At 37.3% G+C, this 17,918-nt stretch overlaps 1 protein-coding gene across 1 annotated transcript in view; it reads left to right on the forward strand.

Annotated features, from left to right (window-relative positions):
• Window positions 1–17,918, forward strand: part of Use1 (Vesicle transport protein Use1) — a 60,891-nt gene that overhangs the window by 33,571 nt on the left and 9,402 nt on the right. Inside the window, exons 4-5 of the mRNA XM_081748628.1 lie at window positions 11,035–11,182; window positions 12,598–12,767. Of these exons, the coding sequence (XP_081604754.1) occupies window positions 11,035–11,182; window positions 12,598–12,767 (318 nt within the window). The remainder of the gene's footprint in view (window positions 1–11,034; window positions 11,183–12,597; window positions 12,768–17,918) is intronic.

Genomic DNA, 17,918 nt, shown 5'->3' on the forward strand with positions numbered 1-17,918 from the left:
ATTACATGTTCAGACGTTAATACAAAACTTTGATAATAATAAATTGCCCAGCACGTATGTAGTTTAGTTTAAAATTTCTTCTTGGAAGTTTCTAATTTCCGGACAAGACACTGATTGCTTGCTTGATTTCTATTTATGTCCTTCGTCAGCAGCCAAGTCACATAGGACGAGACCGACAGTTTAAAATGGGCGCGTTTTGTGTTCTCCCACTGGTAGTCGAATCCGGGACTTCTGTAACAGACATAATTAAGCCACTAAACCACTGGAAAGAGTTGGAAAGATAAGGGCCGTATCAGGGTGTTTGCCGGTAAGGAAAGTCAAGGAAGTTAGGGAAATCTGGGGATTTGTGTTGTTAGAGAAAGTCAGGGAATTTCATTATGGATCAGGGAAAAATCTTGACACAAGACTTCTATACTGGGAATGCTGTTAATGGTTTTGTAGTAGGTCCTGTCATCCAACATTCTTAATCTTCTAGACATTCTGGAAAAGTATATTGATTAGGTGATTGAAACCAAGTTTCGTAAAATTGTAATTTAAATATTGTTTCCGTTCTATATTTGTAATCTATTCGGGTCATTCGTGGCATTTTCCTACTTCTAATGTTGGAATAGTGGGAGCCCTAGCTAAAGACCACCATACATACTGGCAGCAGGTAACAGTAATAAGGGTATACCGGCAACATATAACAGTAGTAAAGGTATTTAATTTGGAAGTTTCCCCCTACTAGAATGAGTGAAGTAAATTTCAACGTTCGACTGTCTAAGTACTCCCCCTTGATACGAATGATTATGGTATTAGCACTGGTGTTTTAAAAGCTCTTTTCCACTTTGGTTAACATGGTAAAATTACCTAGAGAGAAATTGTAAAGAACCTGACCACCATTGTGCAAGATATCTAAAGACAGTTTTTAAAGTTGTATATTTTTTTTCGGTATGTTAGCTAGAGTGTTGAATTTTGTTCAGATTATTTTTGTAACCAATGTCACAGTGTATAGTAAAAACCTTTTGTGTACACTTACACTTATATCAAGAGGAATACCAGATTGAAGTTTCGAATACATTCTCGGTTTTAGAAGATTCGGAGTGCACTAGTGTTCAGGATACTTGGATTGAAATTAGGAGATAGCATTAAAATTTCAGCAAAAGAAAAATTAGGACATGCGAAAATACGTCGGAACAAACCATGGTTCGACCAGGAATGCATTCAACTAACGGAGAAGAGAAAATAGGCAAAATTACGTTGGATACAAAACCCGAATGAAATAAGTACACAAAATTTCGTAGATAGCAGGCAAGAAACTTCCAAAACTTTTAGAACAAAGAAACGAGATTTTTTGAAAGCTAAAATTAAGGAACTTTAAGATAATAGTAAAAATAAAAACATTCGGGACATGTATGAGAGGATCAACAAGCTATCAACCTCGTGTCTGTATATTAAAGAAAGCTGACGGAACAGTTCTCACTGACACAGATAGCATCTTAAATAAATGGAAAGATTTCTTTGACGAATTGCTTAGCACGCAGACAGAAACTAATGTGCGTGGAGAAACGGAAATATACACCACAGAACCGTATATCGCAGAACCTAACCGAATAGAAGTAGAAATCGCTATAAATTAAAAACACAAATCTTCGGGTGTAGACGAAATTCCAGCTGAGTTAATTTTAGCTGGAGGCGAAAAATTGTGGAACAAGATACACAAACTCATTCTCTTTATCTGGAACAAGGAAGAATTCCCACAAGAGTGGAAAGAATCAATCATTGTTCCAGTTCACAAGAAAGGCGACAAAACTGACTGTAATAATTATCGAGTCATTTCTCTTCTGTCAACGTCCTATAAAATCCTCTCAAACATTCTATTACCAAGATTGACCCCATACGCAGATGAAATTTTTGGAGATTATTAGTGCGGATTTAGACGAAATCGATCAACTATCGACCAAATATTTACCATTCGACAAATACTCAAAAAGAAGTGGGAATACATTACCGCAGTACATCAACTATTTATTGATTTTAGAAAGACCTACGACTCGGTTAGGAGAGAAGCATTGTACAACATTCTTACAGAATTTGGAATATCGAAAAAGCTAATTAGATTAATTAAAGTATATTTAAATGAATCCCAAAGTAAAGTCCGGGTAGGAAAATTTTTGTCCACGAACTTTCACGTCGAGAAAGACTTGAAACAAGGAGATGCGTTGTGGCCATTATTATTCAACTTTGTTCTGGAGTAAACTATAAGGAAAATCAAAGATAGCAACCAGGGCCTAGAGTTGAATGGGATTCACCAGGTTATGGCATATGCTGATGTAAATTTAATAGGGGATGATAGGAGAACAATAGAAAGAAACGCAGAGATCTTATTAAACGCGTGCAGGGATATGGATTTAGAAGTAAATGCAGAGAAAACTAAATACGTGGAAGTTCGTCGGGATCGTAATACGGCAAATTATGGATGCGTCATTGATAAAGTGGATACTTTCAAATATCTAGGATCAGTATTAACAGACGAAAACCATATTAAGAAAGAAATTAAATGTCGACTAAAAGCAGGAAATTCGTGTTATTATTCAGTTCAATATCTCTTGTAGTCGTGAATTCTGTCGAGGAATTTGAAGCTTAAAATATATAAAACGATAATCATGCCTGTTGTTCTGTATGGTTGCGAAACATGGTCGCTTACTGGGAAGGAAGAACATAGATTGAAAGTATTTGAGAACAAGATCCTGAGACGAATATTCTGCCCCAAGAGATACGGGAATAGGGAATGGCGGAAACTTCATAACGGGGAACTACATAATTTATACGGTTTACCAAACAGTGTTAGGGTCGTCAAGTCTAGGAGGCTTAGGTGGGCAGATCATGTAGCCAGGATGGAAGAAAGTAGGAACGCTTTCAAAATCTTAACTGAAAGACCAACCGGAAAACGATCATTAGGTAGACCTAGGCGCAGATGGGAGAACAATATTAACATGGATCTCGCAGAAATAGGAGTACAAACTGGAGACTGGATCCAGTTGGCTGGATAGAGGTCAGTGGAGAGCTTTTGTGAACGCGGCATTGAACCTCCGGGTTCCATAGGCCATAGAGTTAGTTAGTTATATCCAGGCCCGTAGCTAGGAGGGGGCGAGGGGGGGTGAGCCTCCTGTGGCTACCTTCAGCTCCTCCTAAAACATTCACAAGTGTTTTAAATGCTTCTATATAAAGAAACGAGCAATGCATTGAAACATTGTTTCTGTTTTATCGTATTCAGACTTTGGCCACAGACTAATGTTATGAGAAATACTTTGTCGGAAGCAACAACATATAATTTATTTTGCCAACTACACTCCTTCAGTATTTTTATGATTGAACAAGATGGCTTTGTTTTCTTATTCTGTTTCAACCCGATTGCAGTTGGTATACAAAGAATGCCGTTGTCAGGCCTGGTGGCTTGTGCCATAAATAAGTCACCTTCGAATTCAAGGAGGAAGGTTAGGGATGGAGATTTGCTGTTGTAAAATTAGTTGGAGAAACTGAAAAAAAAAAAAAAAAAAAAAGTGCCGCCAAACGAAAAGAGAATGAGAGGAAATGTTTTGTCTATTTTCCCATTTCGGCAATTTTCATCGGCGTACAACAGAGGTTTGAAAATATAGATTTTTCATGGCAGTACAGTAAATCTTTTTCTACGATCCACAAGTACTTTCGTATGTAGGGTCAGTATAGTAGGCGGAGTGGCAGTTTTATTGCCCCTTCTACTGCCTCTCTTGGTGCCAGTCGGTAGCCATCAGATTTTCTTCGACATCAATAGATAACATTTGTTCATATGCGTAGTTCGTGTGCGTGAGTGAAAAGTCGATGTTCCGCAGTGGTGGGTGTTTGTGCTTTAGTGCCGCTCGGAGATTCGCATACGTATTTGTCTTGGTGGAAGCTGTTTGAGTTTTCAGTGTAAAAATGGATAAATTTATAACACGTACTGAAGTCACTAGTGACCCCGTCGTTTGCGTTCCATCATCAGCGAATGACAAAAACAAGAATATTAGTACTATACCACAAGATATTTCAAAACCGGGGGAAAATATTAAAGAAATAAAACTGGAATCTTATCCTCGAAATAAAGACGGACGATGTTTTCAAGCGGAATGGTTTCAGAGATTTACGTGGTTGGAATATTCGCAATCCCGGGATGCTGCGTTTTGTTACGCATGCATACAGTTTCAACCTTATGAATGTAAAGAAGTTGCCTTTACATCTAAAGGTTTTAGTAACTGGAAGGCCGCTCTTGACAAATCAAAAGCAGGTTTAATAAAATATGCCGCAACAACCACACATATCGTTGCGATGAATATGTGGGCAGAGAAACAAAAGTGTACAGCTGTAGGGAAACCAGTTTCACTTTTAGTAAATCAAAGCGTACTTGAAAAAGATCAGTATTATGTAAAGAGCATCGCGGAAATTATTCAGTTCCTAGCTGTGAATGAATTACCAATGAGAGGGACTTACAATGTTGAAGAACACGAGGAACAGAGCCTCTTCCGAAATATGTTTGAATATACACTAAGAAAGGACGAGAAACTGATCGATTGTTACAAACAAATTCCTCAAAATGCTTCCTATTTATCTCCGGAAATCCAGAATGATATAATTCAAGTGATAACAGATAGTGTTGAGAAAATATTGTTGATGACATTAACAGTGCAGATGTGGCATGGTTCACTCTATTGGAGGATGGGACACGTGAGAAAAGTAATCGAGAAAATGTGGCTATCGGTATTCGATATGTGAAGGTCGGGAAAGTTCGTGAGTCTATTTTAAGCATAGAAACTCTGGCATTTCTTAGTGCTTTGCTGATCTCACACTTAATGTCCTTCGGGACATGGTTTAGATTGCACAAGACTGTTGAGCCAGTGTTGGCCTCTGTGATGAGCGGGAAGAAGGGTGGAGTGCAAGCAATAATACAGTAACGACTAGGACGTGATATTCCTTTCATACATTGTTTCAGTCACAGACTGCATTTAGAAGTAATCAAATGTGTGAACGATATTCCTCTTGTCAAACAACATTTTGATCAGTGTGTCATGCTTTATACTTTCCTTAAAAGAAGTAAACTTGCCACTTAGTATGAAGATCGGAATCTTGCTCGTGTTTTAGAACACCGTTGGTCAGGACATTTACGGGTAATACAAATAATTAGCAACAATTATTTGGAAATATTGGAGGCGCTAAAGTTGGTTAAGAACGGGAATTTTAATGGGGATGAATTAGTAGAAAGTACTGGACTTATTCTGACTGTTGGAAGTTGCAGTTCCGATTTTGTTTATTATTGATGAAAAAAAAAAAAAAAATTGAAATTCTCCATCCTGTTGATAAAATTCTCCAGTCACATGAAGCAAGTTTGAATACCCTAAGAAATCTGGTTGATGCTGCTGTGGAAATATTGAACAGTATTCGAAATGATAAAACGTTCGAGATATTATAGGTGAAGCAAATCCATGACAGAAGATACCCACATCGAAGAAGCTTGACAACGCCTTTCAAGGAAAAGAAAAATAAACACGTCACTACAGAATTTTGTTGTAACAGAAACAACTGGTGCAGGGAATACAGAAGTTGAGTGTTTGCAACAGGTGTTCTACGAGTCGATTGATTTAGTTCTTATAGAAATTAACAGATGATTCCACAGTAACAATGCTTTGTTGGCCGAAGTTACTTCAGCAGAAAATCTCGAGTTTCCGAAAACAGATTACTTATCTTCATTAGGAATTACCATACCGTCTAAAGAAGAACTTGCTGTTGCAAAGGCGTATGTTAGTAAATGTAATTCTTCTGACACCAGGGCCGCGGTGGCTCAGTGGTAGAGCGTTCACCTCTGGTGCTTGGGGTCCTGGGTTCGATCCCGGCCCACGCCAAGTGAACTTTGTGGTGTACAAACACCGTGTGCGTAGGTTTCCTCGGGGTTCTCCCATTTCCTCCCACTTTCTTCATTCCACCATTTCATTCATTACTCATCATCGCCGTCACCTTTAGCCTAACCGGCATAACCGTGGGACGCAAAACTCAAAGATTTCATTTTTTCATTTTCTTCTGACACCTTCAGTGAAATCTATAAGGTTAAAATGGCTTATGAAGATACTTATTCTCTATTTGCTTCTATCTGGACATTTGCATGCAGTACCGCGTTATGTGAATCTTTGTTTTCTGTGTTGACCCGCATAAATAGCCCAGAAAGACTTTCCATGAGTCAGAAACGATTGGCTAACCTGGTGTTTCTTGCGTTTGAAAAGAAACGAACTGCAAACATAGATATCATGACAGTTCTGCAGAAGTTCAACGCAATGTAGAATAGGCGATTGCAGCTTTTTTAAGTCAAGTAAGTAGAGTTTTTTTTTTTTTTTTAAGAATCTTACGGGCCACGGAATCTTACGAGTTTTACGGGCCACGGTTATGCCGAATAGACTAAAGGAGACGGTGATGATGAGAATGAATGAATGAAATAGTGGAATGAAGAAAGTGGAAGGAAACGGGAGAAAGAAAAACACGCACACGGTGTTAATCCACCACAAAATTCACTTGGCGTGAGCTGGGATCGAACCAGCGTGAACGCTCTAGCACTGAGCCACTGTTGTCCCCCACCTTATTGTTTTGTTTCTCTATACATTATACAGAGTGTCTGTCGGTCACGAAAGTCACGAAAAAGTCACGAAATGAGAAAACGGTCATCAAAGTCAAGAAAAAGTCACGAAATTTAGCTTTTGGGTCACGATTTTTTTTTATCTATACAAATATACGTACGGACTGGAAAATTTTGTTCTACAAAACATCAAAATTCACTACCAAAGATGTCTATGGTCTGGTTTAGACGCTACAAAATCGCTACGAAATAGCATGCATGAAAATTCGGCCTAATTCGCATCCAACTTCGCTCTTGAGAATGTTCCGAAATTTTATGGTTTGATAAAGAAAAGGTCACGAAAAAGTCACGAAATTTCATTTTGGAATTTTAGTAGACACCCTGTTATAAGAAAAATAAATTGGTGAATCAGCTATACACTCATTATTTGTTATTGGCTTTGGTCATTTAACTAACATTTAAAACTTTTACACACACAGTACAGAATTATAGCTGAATACGGACTGTCCAAATTGTAACTATAGTATAGCTTATTCATCTATTTTATTTCTGTATTAATTCCTTCATATGAATGCTTTATATCTTACTTCAAACAATTACATATTCATTCTTTATTCAATTTTCAATGTAACTCAATTTATACAAACTCTTATAGTTATTTTTTCTCCAAATTTGTCTTAGAAAAAAATGCCTTTAATATGCAGTGAAAAGATTCTGAAATACGCAGTATGCAAATTAAGAAAAAAAAAATGCATTTAATATGTAGTGAAAAGATTCTGAAATACGCAGTGTGCAAATTACTAAGGAGGATGATGGGGAAATTCCTCTCTGTTAAGCTGGATGTCTCATATAAGTTTTGAATTTCCCCATGATAATTTTTTGATGTTCACTTTATTCCCCCTGTAAAATCGGGGGGAACACACTGGAAATACGGATCTATAAATTTTGTAAAATAGATGGGAGTATGAGAATATTTTTAAATAGCAAGCTGATTATCTGATGTACATAAAGCATTATACAGTATGTTTCACATTACTGAGCTTTAATTTTTTTCTGTGTAGTTTTCGATTATTTCTACTCCGAATTCTTGTTTGGGAACACAATGATCGTAAGTTAACCTTTAAATGCCAAAGGAAGCATCTACTGCGGTGGACTTTAAACCTTAATAACTCAGCCCCTAATTAAGCTAGGAAGATAATTTTGGTATCAAAGTCTTCCTGAAAGATGAAGCGTGTCGCCGATATGCGGAGAGGAGGAAGGTAAATATTTTTTTTTTTTTTTGCATTAGTGTTTTTTCAAGGGCATTCTCCATTGGGGGCACAGTCATAAAAATTGCACGCTAATACCCTGCAAAAGTACTTGTTACTTATATGAGGGGAGTAGGAAAGGGGCAAGGATGACCAATTTTTTGAGTATCAGTTTTTTTAAAATGTAAATTACATTTATTTTCAGGGCAGTTCCATATAAGACGAGATATTTTTTCACTGAATTGGTCTAGAAGCATAATTCTTGTTGCCTCGTTGCAATCTGTATTCCATAACATATCCAACGATGTTTCAATCATGATTAGGGGGGTCACCAGGACGCCAATGCGAAGGTCTGTAACAGCCCTTTGAAAATGATATACAGGACGTTTTTTTTTTTTTTATAGAAATTTCGTTCTGACTTTCTCTCTCTCTTTGTATTGCAGCAATGGCTACCATTTGTTTAAATACTATTGTCACAAATGTATTGCCTACACATTAGGATCGTTTTGTCAGCATTGGGTGACTGTATGGGTTGCAAAGGGCCCCCCAATTTCTAATTTTTCCGTATTTTTGAAAAGTTTTATAGCCTTTCTTCTTCTACGATTAGGGTGGAAATTCCACAACTGATACCTCGTTGGAATCAGTGTTCCGTAAGCTTTCCAACGAGGTATACATAAGGAGGAATTTGTAATTAGAGGGTCCCCCAGGTCCCCAGCGTGAGAGTCTATGATATCGTTCAAATTCTTGCCAAGTGTATAAAGGTTAAATAGCAACAATGAATATGAAAAACGTGGAGTCAGGTTGCCCCCCTCCCAAAAGTGCTCTCAGCCCCCTCCCCCCTGCTTTCGAGTTCTGGCTACGGGCTTGGTTATATCAAAGCATATGTTGAGCTTGTTCATGGACATGTAATATTACTCAGTAAAAATTAGGTGTCTACGTGGTGAATTGCATGTCTGTGATGATGGTCCCAGCTGATTATTTGTATAATAAAAAAAAAATCATTGTATAACAAAAACCAATGTAAAACACCTTGAAAATGTGTGTCGATCTGTTTTGTTAGTATACGTGATGTCAAGTTTTTGCCATTGTGTTGTGCTGTACTAACAAATAATAATAATAATAATAATAATAATAATAATAATAATAATAATAATAATGATAATAATAATCTATATATATATAAAAGAGAACGTACAAATCCTTTGTTAGCTCATCACGCTAATACGGCTGAACCAGTTTCTTTCATTTTTGGGGGGTTATTAAGATTTGGACCCTAGATGGTTTTTATCATATCACTTTAATTTTCAATTACCAGTGTCTTGAGATAATTGACCATTCAAGTGTCCATAACGTACAAATCCTTTGTTAGCTCATCATAGCTAAATCTAACCGTATTTATATGCAACCCACATGACCGTGTCACTCGGCGGGTTAACATAAATGACAGGCGATATAATGTTAACATTTACTGCAATCTTCTATGGTTTTTATCATATCACTTGAAAGCGAAAAAGTAAAAATTATCTAAGTAACAAAGTTTATTGCGTTCCGGGGTGACCCCAGCGAAGCGGGGTGAACGCTGCTAGTAATATTAATAAATGTATATAAATAAATAAATAATAAATGGGGTGAAAAGGGTGGCTTTGAGGGGTAAAAGAGGTCATAATTACAGATGAATTAATTGGTTAATTTGTACGTTTGAAATATAGTGCATAACCATATAAACAATGGTGAAAACTTACAATACCCTTCAAATGTACGTTATTTTTCATGAGTTATACTAGGAAAAATGGTAGTGACAGAGTCTGGAAAATCACAATTTGATAAGAAAAATGAATCAAGTATTTTAATAATATAAGTTTTGTAGACACAGTTCGTATTTGAATTTGTATGGTAGATATGTTGTAGGTAGGGTACTAAGACATTATTTAAAAAAGAAAAGTTTTAGAATAATGTTACAATAATTGTATTTTCACGTATTTTGAATAAAATATCAGTCAGTGTATGTGTTTCAACAGTAGAATTCAAGTTGTAAGTTATGATTGATTAGAAATTGTAGTAAGGAAGAAAATATACAGAGTCGTCAAAAAATGTGGAAATACCCTAATAAGTGGCAAACGCTCCATAATAATAATAATAATAATAATATACTCAAGAGATATGCCACAATGAATAAACATTAGTTGAGATATTTTTGTTGAATTTTCATTTTCAGATCATTAATGTTTCTCGTGGGACTTGAAGTGTAATCATATCTCTGTGCAGTTAACTTGTGTCTTGTGCGGAAAAAATGTTAACTTTTAGCAATGTAAATTCCTCAAGAGCCGCCTCGATTTCTATCATCAAGCAACCAGACTTTCTTGTAGGAAATTTTGTCCGGGAAGCAAATCTAAATATTAGGGAGCTGCACTAGGACTCTATTTGCTGCGTGCATAAGTGTGATATTTAATCAGAACTTATTGTAGCTCTGAGGATGAGAGGGATGGATGGTTGGCCAATTCCGGAATGGATTGAAAGAAAACTGCATGCAGGTTTCCCCCGTGCAGAAACAAATCAGCAGCAGTTTCTCGTTAATGAGTTACGAAAAAATTCGATTTTATTATTTGACCTTAGATCAACATTGTTATTATTAGCCTGATTTTGTAGGCTTACAAATAAACCTATAATCACTACTTTTTTAACAAAAATGCTTGCAAAATACAAATTGACTCTTCCTTTCGTATTTCATTTTGTCGCTAGATGTCACTACAACACATCGCTCACATCCATGTAAACCGATACGTTCACCAGCAACTGGCATAGCCTGCCAGCCCATTAGTACACTAGTAGGACGGAGGAAACATGAATACATACAGCTTATGTGATTCTTGCTACCGACACAAGTAAGCGGTTTTTACAGCATTGCCATGTCGGGAGTCTGTAAGAAAGCGAGTCGAACTGCATAGAAAGCTGATGACGATTGTGAATAATACGGTTTCACGTTTGCGAAAACTTTAGAGAAACTTACACCATTTAAAGAATATGAGAAAATGTAAAGTTATTAATATAAATTACTTAATAGATGTTGTTTTAACTTTCTTTAAATAGGACTGATTCTGGTAGTCCACAAAATACGCCATTGAATTTACTGCGCAATCATTTGTCAGTGTTTAGAATATATTATTTTCATTACAGTCGAGTCCAGCAGAAAAAGTAGTTGGTGTACAGATGCTTTCTCCAGGCTCATCATCATCTTCAGAAGTGATTACCAAAGAAATACACCAGAAAACTACATCGAGATATACGAAGGAACTAAGAGATCAGCTTTTCCAGACTGATAGGGGTAAGTAAAATACTACTCTAAAACAATAAGAAAAAAAAAAATGTCCGGCCATATATGATAGCCGTGTTTAAAGATGTGTCTGGTTGTTATGACAGAAGATGTGGCTTGATTAAAGTGTGAGTAGATACTTACAAAAGATAAGAATAAAGAGAGGAGGGGCATAACTTAAAGAAAATCACTGTAGAGAATACATGGAAATAACAAATTGTGTTATAAAATAAGGTAGAACTTAGGTGGGAAAATATGTTGAAAATGGAGAAAATGTGGGTAAAGAAAGCAGGGTTGAAAATAATAAAATTAAGGATAATCAAGCAAATAGGATAACTTTTATTCATATTCATACATGAATTTATTCACATGTACGATAAAAACAGTTAAATTTTCTATCTGCTTAAGAATGTTTGTAAAGCTATAAGTAGAGATCTGTGCGAATATATAATATTGTATCCGCAGCATGTCAATCCGCGTCCTCAACATCTGTACTCCCATCGCACCTGCATAAGCAAATAATGAGATAACAAATACACGCAACTTGTTTGTTCAACTACAGTTATAATTTCAAAAATGGTTTCTAACGTAATAGTTGTATCCCCTTTATGTTTTGTGAATCCTATATGATATGATATCAATAAAAATAAAGCTAAACATTAAATACTATTCTTCCTTTTTGTAAATCAACTACTCCTAATAAAATGGAGTAAAATCATGCAGAAACAAATTATGAAATTAATAGAAAACATACATACTTAAGATTCTTTCGAAAGCAGATTTATGGCAAGAAGATAAGAATAAGAAACAAGAATAAGTCGTCCTAAACAAACTCACATACGATCACATTATCAATTAATATTTATATTAGGGTTTTGAAAAAAAAAAAAAAAAATCCAGTGGAACACAATTTTCTTTTGACGGTTATTTGTTTCTTAAAGGCAAACACACTAATTTGTGACGTCAATACATCTTTTCACAAGTATCTGGAATTTTATTCGCCATTTCAAAGAAAGTAAAACTATATTGTTGCTGATATCTACGTTATCCGCATCCGCGCAGACCTTTTACCATAATGATACAATCATTGGCTTTTAGCACTCCGCAAAATTATCAGCCTGCATAATTGGAACGATTTAGTTAGAACCTAGGATTGCCAACTTCGACAGATGTTCCCCGTACTTTACTTAGTGAGAAATTTTGATTTTATAAATAGCTTGTCATAAGTCAAAATAAATATATCTCCAGTTTTCTATAGCGTTAGGATATAATCAATCATTGTTCAGCTTCAAAATTGTTAAATTGATGTAAAATACCACTTTTCTTTGTTCTGTTGTTCTTTTTATTCTTTCTTTAATATTCTTATCTACTATATACACAATATTATATTTTGATATATTCGATATGCTTATGTATTACTCTTTCAGACGACAGTCTAAGACAGCGCAAACAGAAGACGTCTGATGAAGATCTTGATGTTCTTCTAAAGTACCATCATTCAATGCAAGAAAAGATAGCAGAGGACATGCTGATCTTGGCCAGGAGTCTTAAAGAACAATCTAAACTAGCTCATGATATCATCAAGAGTGATACGGAGGTGAGTTAATTTGATTGACTCTTAAAAGAGAAATGCAATAGAGAAGATCTTGATTTGGGGTTCCTGACAACATAATACCTCCTAACAATATATACGTAGGTATAAGGCTTTCCTAACTGTTCTGGTGGCTAGCGCACTCGCCTTTGGTGCACTGTTATCGGGTTCGATTCGCGGTGAGAAAGCCTTGAAATTTGAACACGGTGATTCGGATTTTACGTTAAGTTGTAAGTTCATGTCTCGGATAGCCTTGATATTGAAAAGGACGTTAAACTTCAACCAACCCACCCAGATAAAGAAATCCTGGTACTAACGTGTGAAATATTTACTGATTTTTATTAAAGACTACACATACACATGAAAAATATTAACAAAATCAATTACGATATTTCTTGGGCGATTGTTCTGGTCACGTAGATCCTTTAAGTATTCCCCCTAGCTTCTAAGGATTCTTTGATGGTCAGTGACCACATGACCTTGTTGATCTTCGACTCCAAATGTGCGTATACTTTTATTATCTTTCCCTTATAATTCTTGTACATCAGATCATATCTGCCGCGCCGTTGAAGTTCCGTTATTTCTTCAAATATCTGTTCCATCTACTTCTCTTTAGATTTGTCTGTCTCTCTTCTCAATTCATTATTCAGCTCTCTTATTCGTTGATGTCCGTGATTTTCGCCCTTAAGCGTTCCTTCATCTTCTTAAGCATTGCTTCAGTTACCCATGGTTTTCTCGGCTTTTTCCATCTGCCAATGCTGTTGTGGAGCATATCTAGTAGAGCCTGTTTAACTTTTTCCTAGCTATTTTCTACGCTGCCTACGATATTGTCAACTGCACAGAAGTTTTCTTCAATCTCTTCTTTCACATCACCATCGATATTTCTTAGTCGTTGTAAGTTCCATTTTCATTTCTTCTCTCCATTTTCTTGATCGATTGTAACCGGGTTTGCACTTCCGCCACCAGTAGATTGTGATCCGAATCGATGTCCGCTCCCGGTTGTATCTTCACGTCTCGTACACTATTTCTGAAACGCTGCTTGACAAGAATGTAATCAATTTGATAGCGTTTATTATCTTCTGGACTTTTCTACGTGTACAGCTTTTTTTTCCCCTCATAAACTACGTATTCGTCACCATAATATCATGTTGTTTACAGAAGTCGATCAATATGTGTCTCCGTGCTTTTCTTCTACATAGTCTAAATGGTCCTGCCACCTTATTCGCAACTCATTCTCCCACTACACTATTGAAGTCTCCCATTACTATGGTTTTGACCTTATCTCTTCCCCTCCTGATGCAATATGTCACTAATCAAATCTTATATTACTTCTACTTCATTGCCATCATGGTCCATTATTCGCATATCCGCTTGTATTACAACAATATCCACAAACATCAGGCGGTCACTACAACATTCCACCTTGGTTACACTTTTAGTTGTTTCGTTTCCCATTGCTATCACGACACTATTCTCGGCCTTATCACCATCCGGGTAGAATATTGTGTGGTTTCCAGACACTATTTCATCTTTTTCTGACCGTCGCATTTCATTCAAAACTACTGTGTTCGCTTTACGCATATCCATTTCCACTTTTAAATTATCATGTTAACCACACATAAAGTTCTTACGTTTTAGGTTCCTCTGCTCAAATGTAAGTTATTACTTCCTTCTTTGATTATTCTTCCCGGAATAGCCCCACCCGGAGATCCGAACGGGGGACTATTTTTACCTCTAGAAGAACCATCAAATTATATTTATTCTCCTCCTTCATCCCACCCGGGGAAAAAATAATGTAGCAGTATTTCCATTTTCATGCCGTTGACCACCGTGTGGTTCATCCGCTCTTTAGGACAGTTTCCGTTCTAACGAGAAGGTACCCTGACCTCTGCTCGCTCAACCGCTCTCCGAAGGGGCCATTGGCACCTTGTAGAGATTGACTTCTTATTCCGGGAGTTAATCGTTCCCTGTCTTCGTTGGCCACATAAGGCATTGCCCTCTTATTTTTATTTTTTATTCTTTTTTTACTTGGTTAATTTCTTCATTTATTTATTTTTAAACTTTTGCCCTATATTGTACTTTTTATATATATTCTTCATTTATTATTATTCTTTCCCCCATATCTATCCTTATCGACTCATCCATCCCATTGGTTTTATCTTTCTGTATTAAGTTCTGCTTTCTGTTTCTTACACTATCACGACAATTTTGTTCCAACTTAGAGTCCACCGGGATATTTCATAGCTATTTTTTCGTTCTTAAATATTCTCTACTTTTTCTTCTTCCTATCTGTTTAGCAAAAGTGCTTACATTGTACTAGCAAAGTACTTTTTGTAGTGTGTTTGATTATGCCTTCACTATTGTCATTATATGCATGAAAATTACTACTATTGTTCAATAATGTTTGAGAGCAAATGTTTCTCTAGTCTATAATTTTAATCCGTTCGGTATTAAACACATACTGTGTAATCATTTTGTCGAAATTTTTTTCGGTGATATTTGTGAAGAATTTGAGGTGTTTGGAATATAAAAGATAAGGTTTGTGTTTTCAAAAACTTAGCACTTCTAAGTTCCGTTATCTCTTGCGCAAGCTAACATATTTTATGTAAGATAGTATAAAATCTGTAGCTATGAGCTAGTTGAATAAGAAGAAAGAAATATTACGGTCTGTTAATTACTCTTGAGAAAATAATAAACAGAAAAAGCTTGTACCTAGTTAGCTGAAAATTGAATCCTGGTCTCGTATTTACTGAGTGGGATTGTCTGTTCAATAAGCAAGCATATCATATTTGACCACGTGATTTACACACTTCTTAAATCTGTTCTGGCCACTAAAAGATCGGCGTGCATAAAATATGCGGATTTTTTAATAGGTGTCTTGGTCTGGATTTTATTGTAGTGTACGGTGATAAATAATACAGTATTTTTGTCACTATTTTATTGTAGTTTTGTAACATAGGATTAAACATGAATTACCATTAACTAAATTTATGACAATCATAATGAATGCAAAGTAAATAGACCGTATATTCTCTGTTAGTAGTCTTTAATTAATGAGAACATTGTATGGGCAGTGGTTGATAGCTGATCAAATTCAGTTGTCGAATCCACATCGTACTGAAGGGGAAATATATATGTTGTAAGGTTCTCACGTGTCTTCACACCTTGCTGTAACCATGTGTTTCTACTACACGTGCTTGAAGTAAACAAGCACACTACAGACGACAGCAACGAAGAGGAGGTCGTTCATCATCGCCAACATTCGACAAGTGACGTAGAGGCCGGCTGTTAGCAACATTTGGTATAAAAGAAGAGAGCACACCTTAGGAAGAATCAATCTCGCCTGGCTGATCAAACTACCAACTCTCTAAGGTGCCTGGTCATTGTGAGCACCCTACCCCTCTCTAAGACGCCTGGTCAATTAAGAGGCACCTAATCAACAAATTCTCATTCCTTCTCTACGACGCACGGTTATTGAGAGTAACCTAACCAACAAAGCCCTAAGACGCCTGGTCATTGGGAACACCTTACCTCTCTCAGCGACGCCTGGTCAATTGAGAGTACCTTTCCTACAAGCTCTAAGACGCCTAGTCATTGAGCTCCTTTTCCTCTCTAAGACGCCTGGTCATTGAGAGGCACCTAATCAACCAATTCTCATTCCCTCTCTAAGACGCCTAGTCATTGAGAGGCACCTAATCAACAAATTCTCATTCCCTCTCTAAGACGCACGGTCATTGAGAGTAACCTAACCAATAAAGCCCTAAGACGCCTGGTCATTGGGAACACCTTATTCCTCTCAGCGATGCCTGGTCAATTGAGAGTACCTTTCCTACAAGCTCTAAGACGCCTAGTCATTGAGATCCTTTTCCTCTCTAAGACGCCTGGTCATTGAGAGGCACCTAATCAACAAATTCTCATTCCCTCTCTAAGACGCCCGGTCATTGAGAGGCACCTAATCAACAAATTCTCATTCCCTCTCTAAGACGCACGGTCATTGAGAGTAACCTAACCAATAAAGCCCTAACACGCCTGGTCATTGGGAACACCTTATCCCTCTCAGCGATGCCTGGTAAATTGAGAGTACCTTTCCTACAAGCTCTAAGACGCCTAGTCATTGAGCTCCTTTTCCTCTCTAAGACGCCTGGTCATTGAGAGGCACCTAATCAACAAATTCCCATTTTCTCTCTAAGACGCCCGGTCATTGAGAGTAACCTAACCAATAAAGCCCTAAGACGCCTGGTCATTGGGAACACTTTATCCCTCTCAGCGATGCCTGGTCAATTGAGAGTACCTTTCCTACAAGCTCTAAGACGCCTAGTCATTGAGCTCATTTTCCTCACTAAGACGCCTGGTCATTGAGAGGACCTAATCAACAAATTCTCATTCCCTCTCTAAGACGCCCGGTCATTGAGAGGCACCTAATCAACAAATTCTCATTCCCTCTCTAAGACGCACGGTCATTGAGAGTAACCTAACCAATAAAGCCCTAACACGCCTGGTCATTGGGAACACCTTATCCCTCTCAGCGATGCCTGGTAAATTGAGAGTACCTTTCCTACAAGCTCTAAGACGCCTAGTCATTGAGCTCCTTTTCCTCTCTAAGACGCCTGGTCATTGAGAGGCACCTAATCAACAAATTTCCATTTTCTCTCTAAGACGCCCGGTCATTGAGAGTAACCTAACCAACAAAGTCCTAAGACGCCTGGTCATTGGAAACATCTTACCCCTCTCAGCGATGCCTGGTCCATTGAGAGTACCTTTCCTACAAGCTCTAAGACGCCTAGTCATTGAACTCCTTTTCCTCACTAAGACGCCTGGTCATTGAGAGGCACCTAATCAAAAAATTCTCATTCCCTCTCTAAGACGCCCGGTCATTGAGAGGCACCTAATCAACAAATTCTCGTTTCCTCTCTAAGACGCACGGTCATTAAGAGTAACCTAACCAACAAAGTCCTAAGACGCCTGGTCATTGGGCACCTTACCACTCTCAGCGACGCCTGGTCAATTGAGAGTACCTTTCCTACAAGCTCTAAGACGCCTAGTCATTGAGCTCCTTTTCCTCTCTAAGACGCCTGGTCATTGAGAGGCACCTAATCAACAAATTCTCATTCCCTCTCTAAGCCGCCCGGTCATTGAGAGGCACCTAATCAACAAATT

Source organism: Thermobia domestica, chromosome 2, assembly GCF_964235325.1.
Source record: "Thermobia domestica chromosome 2, izTheDome1.hap1.1, whole genome shotgun sequence".
Lineage (NCBI taxonomy): Eukaryota > Metazoa > Arthropoda > Insecta > Zygentoma > Lepismatidae > Thermobia > Thermobia domestica.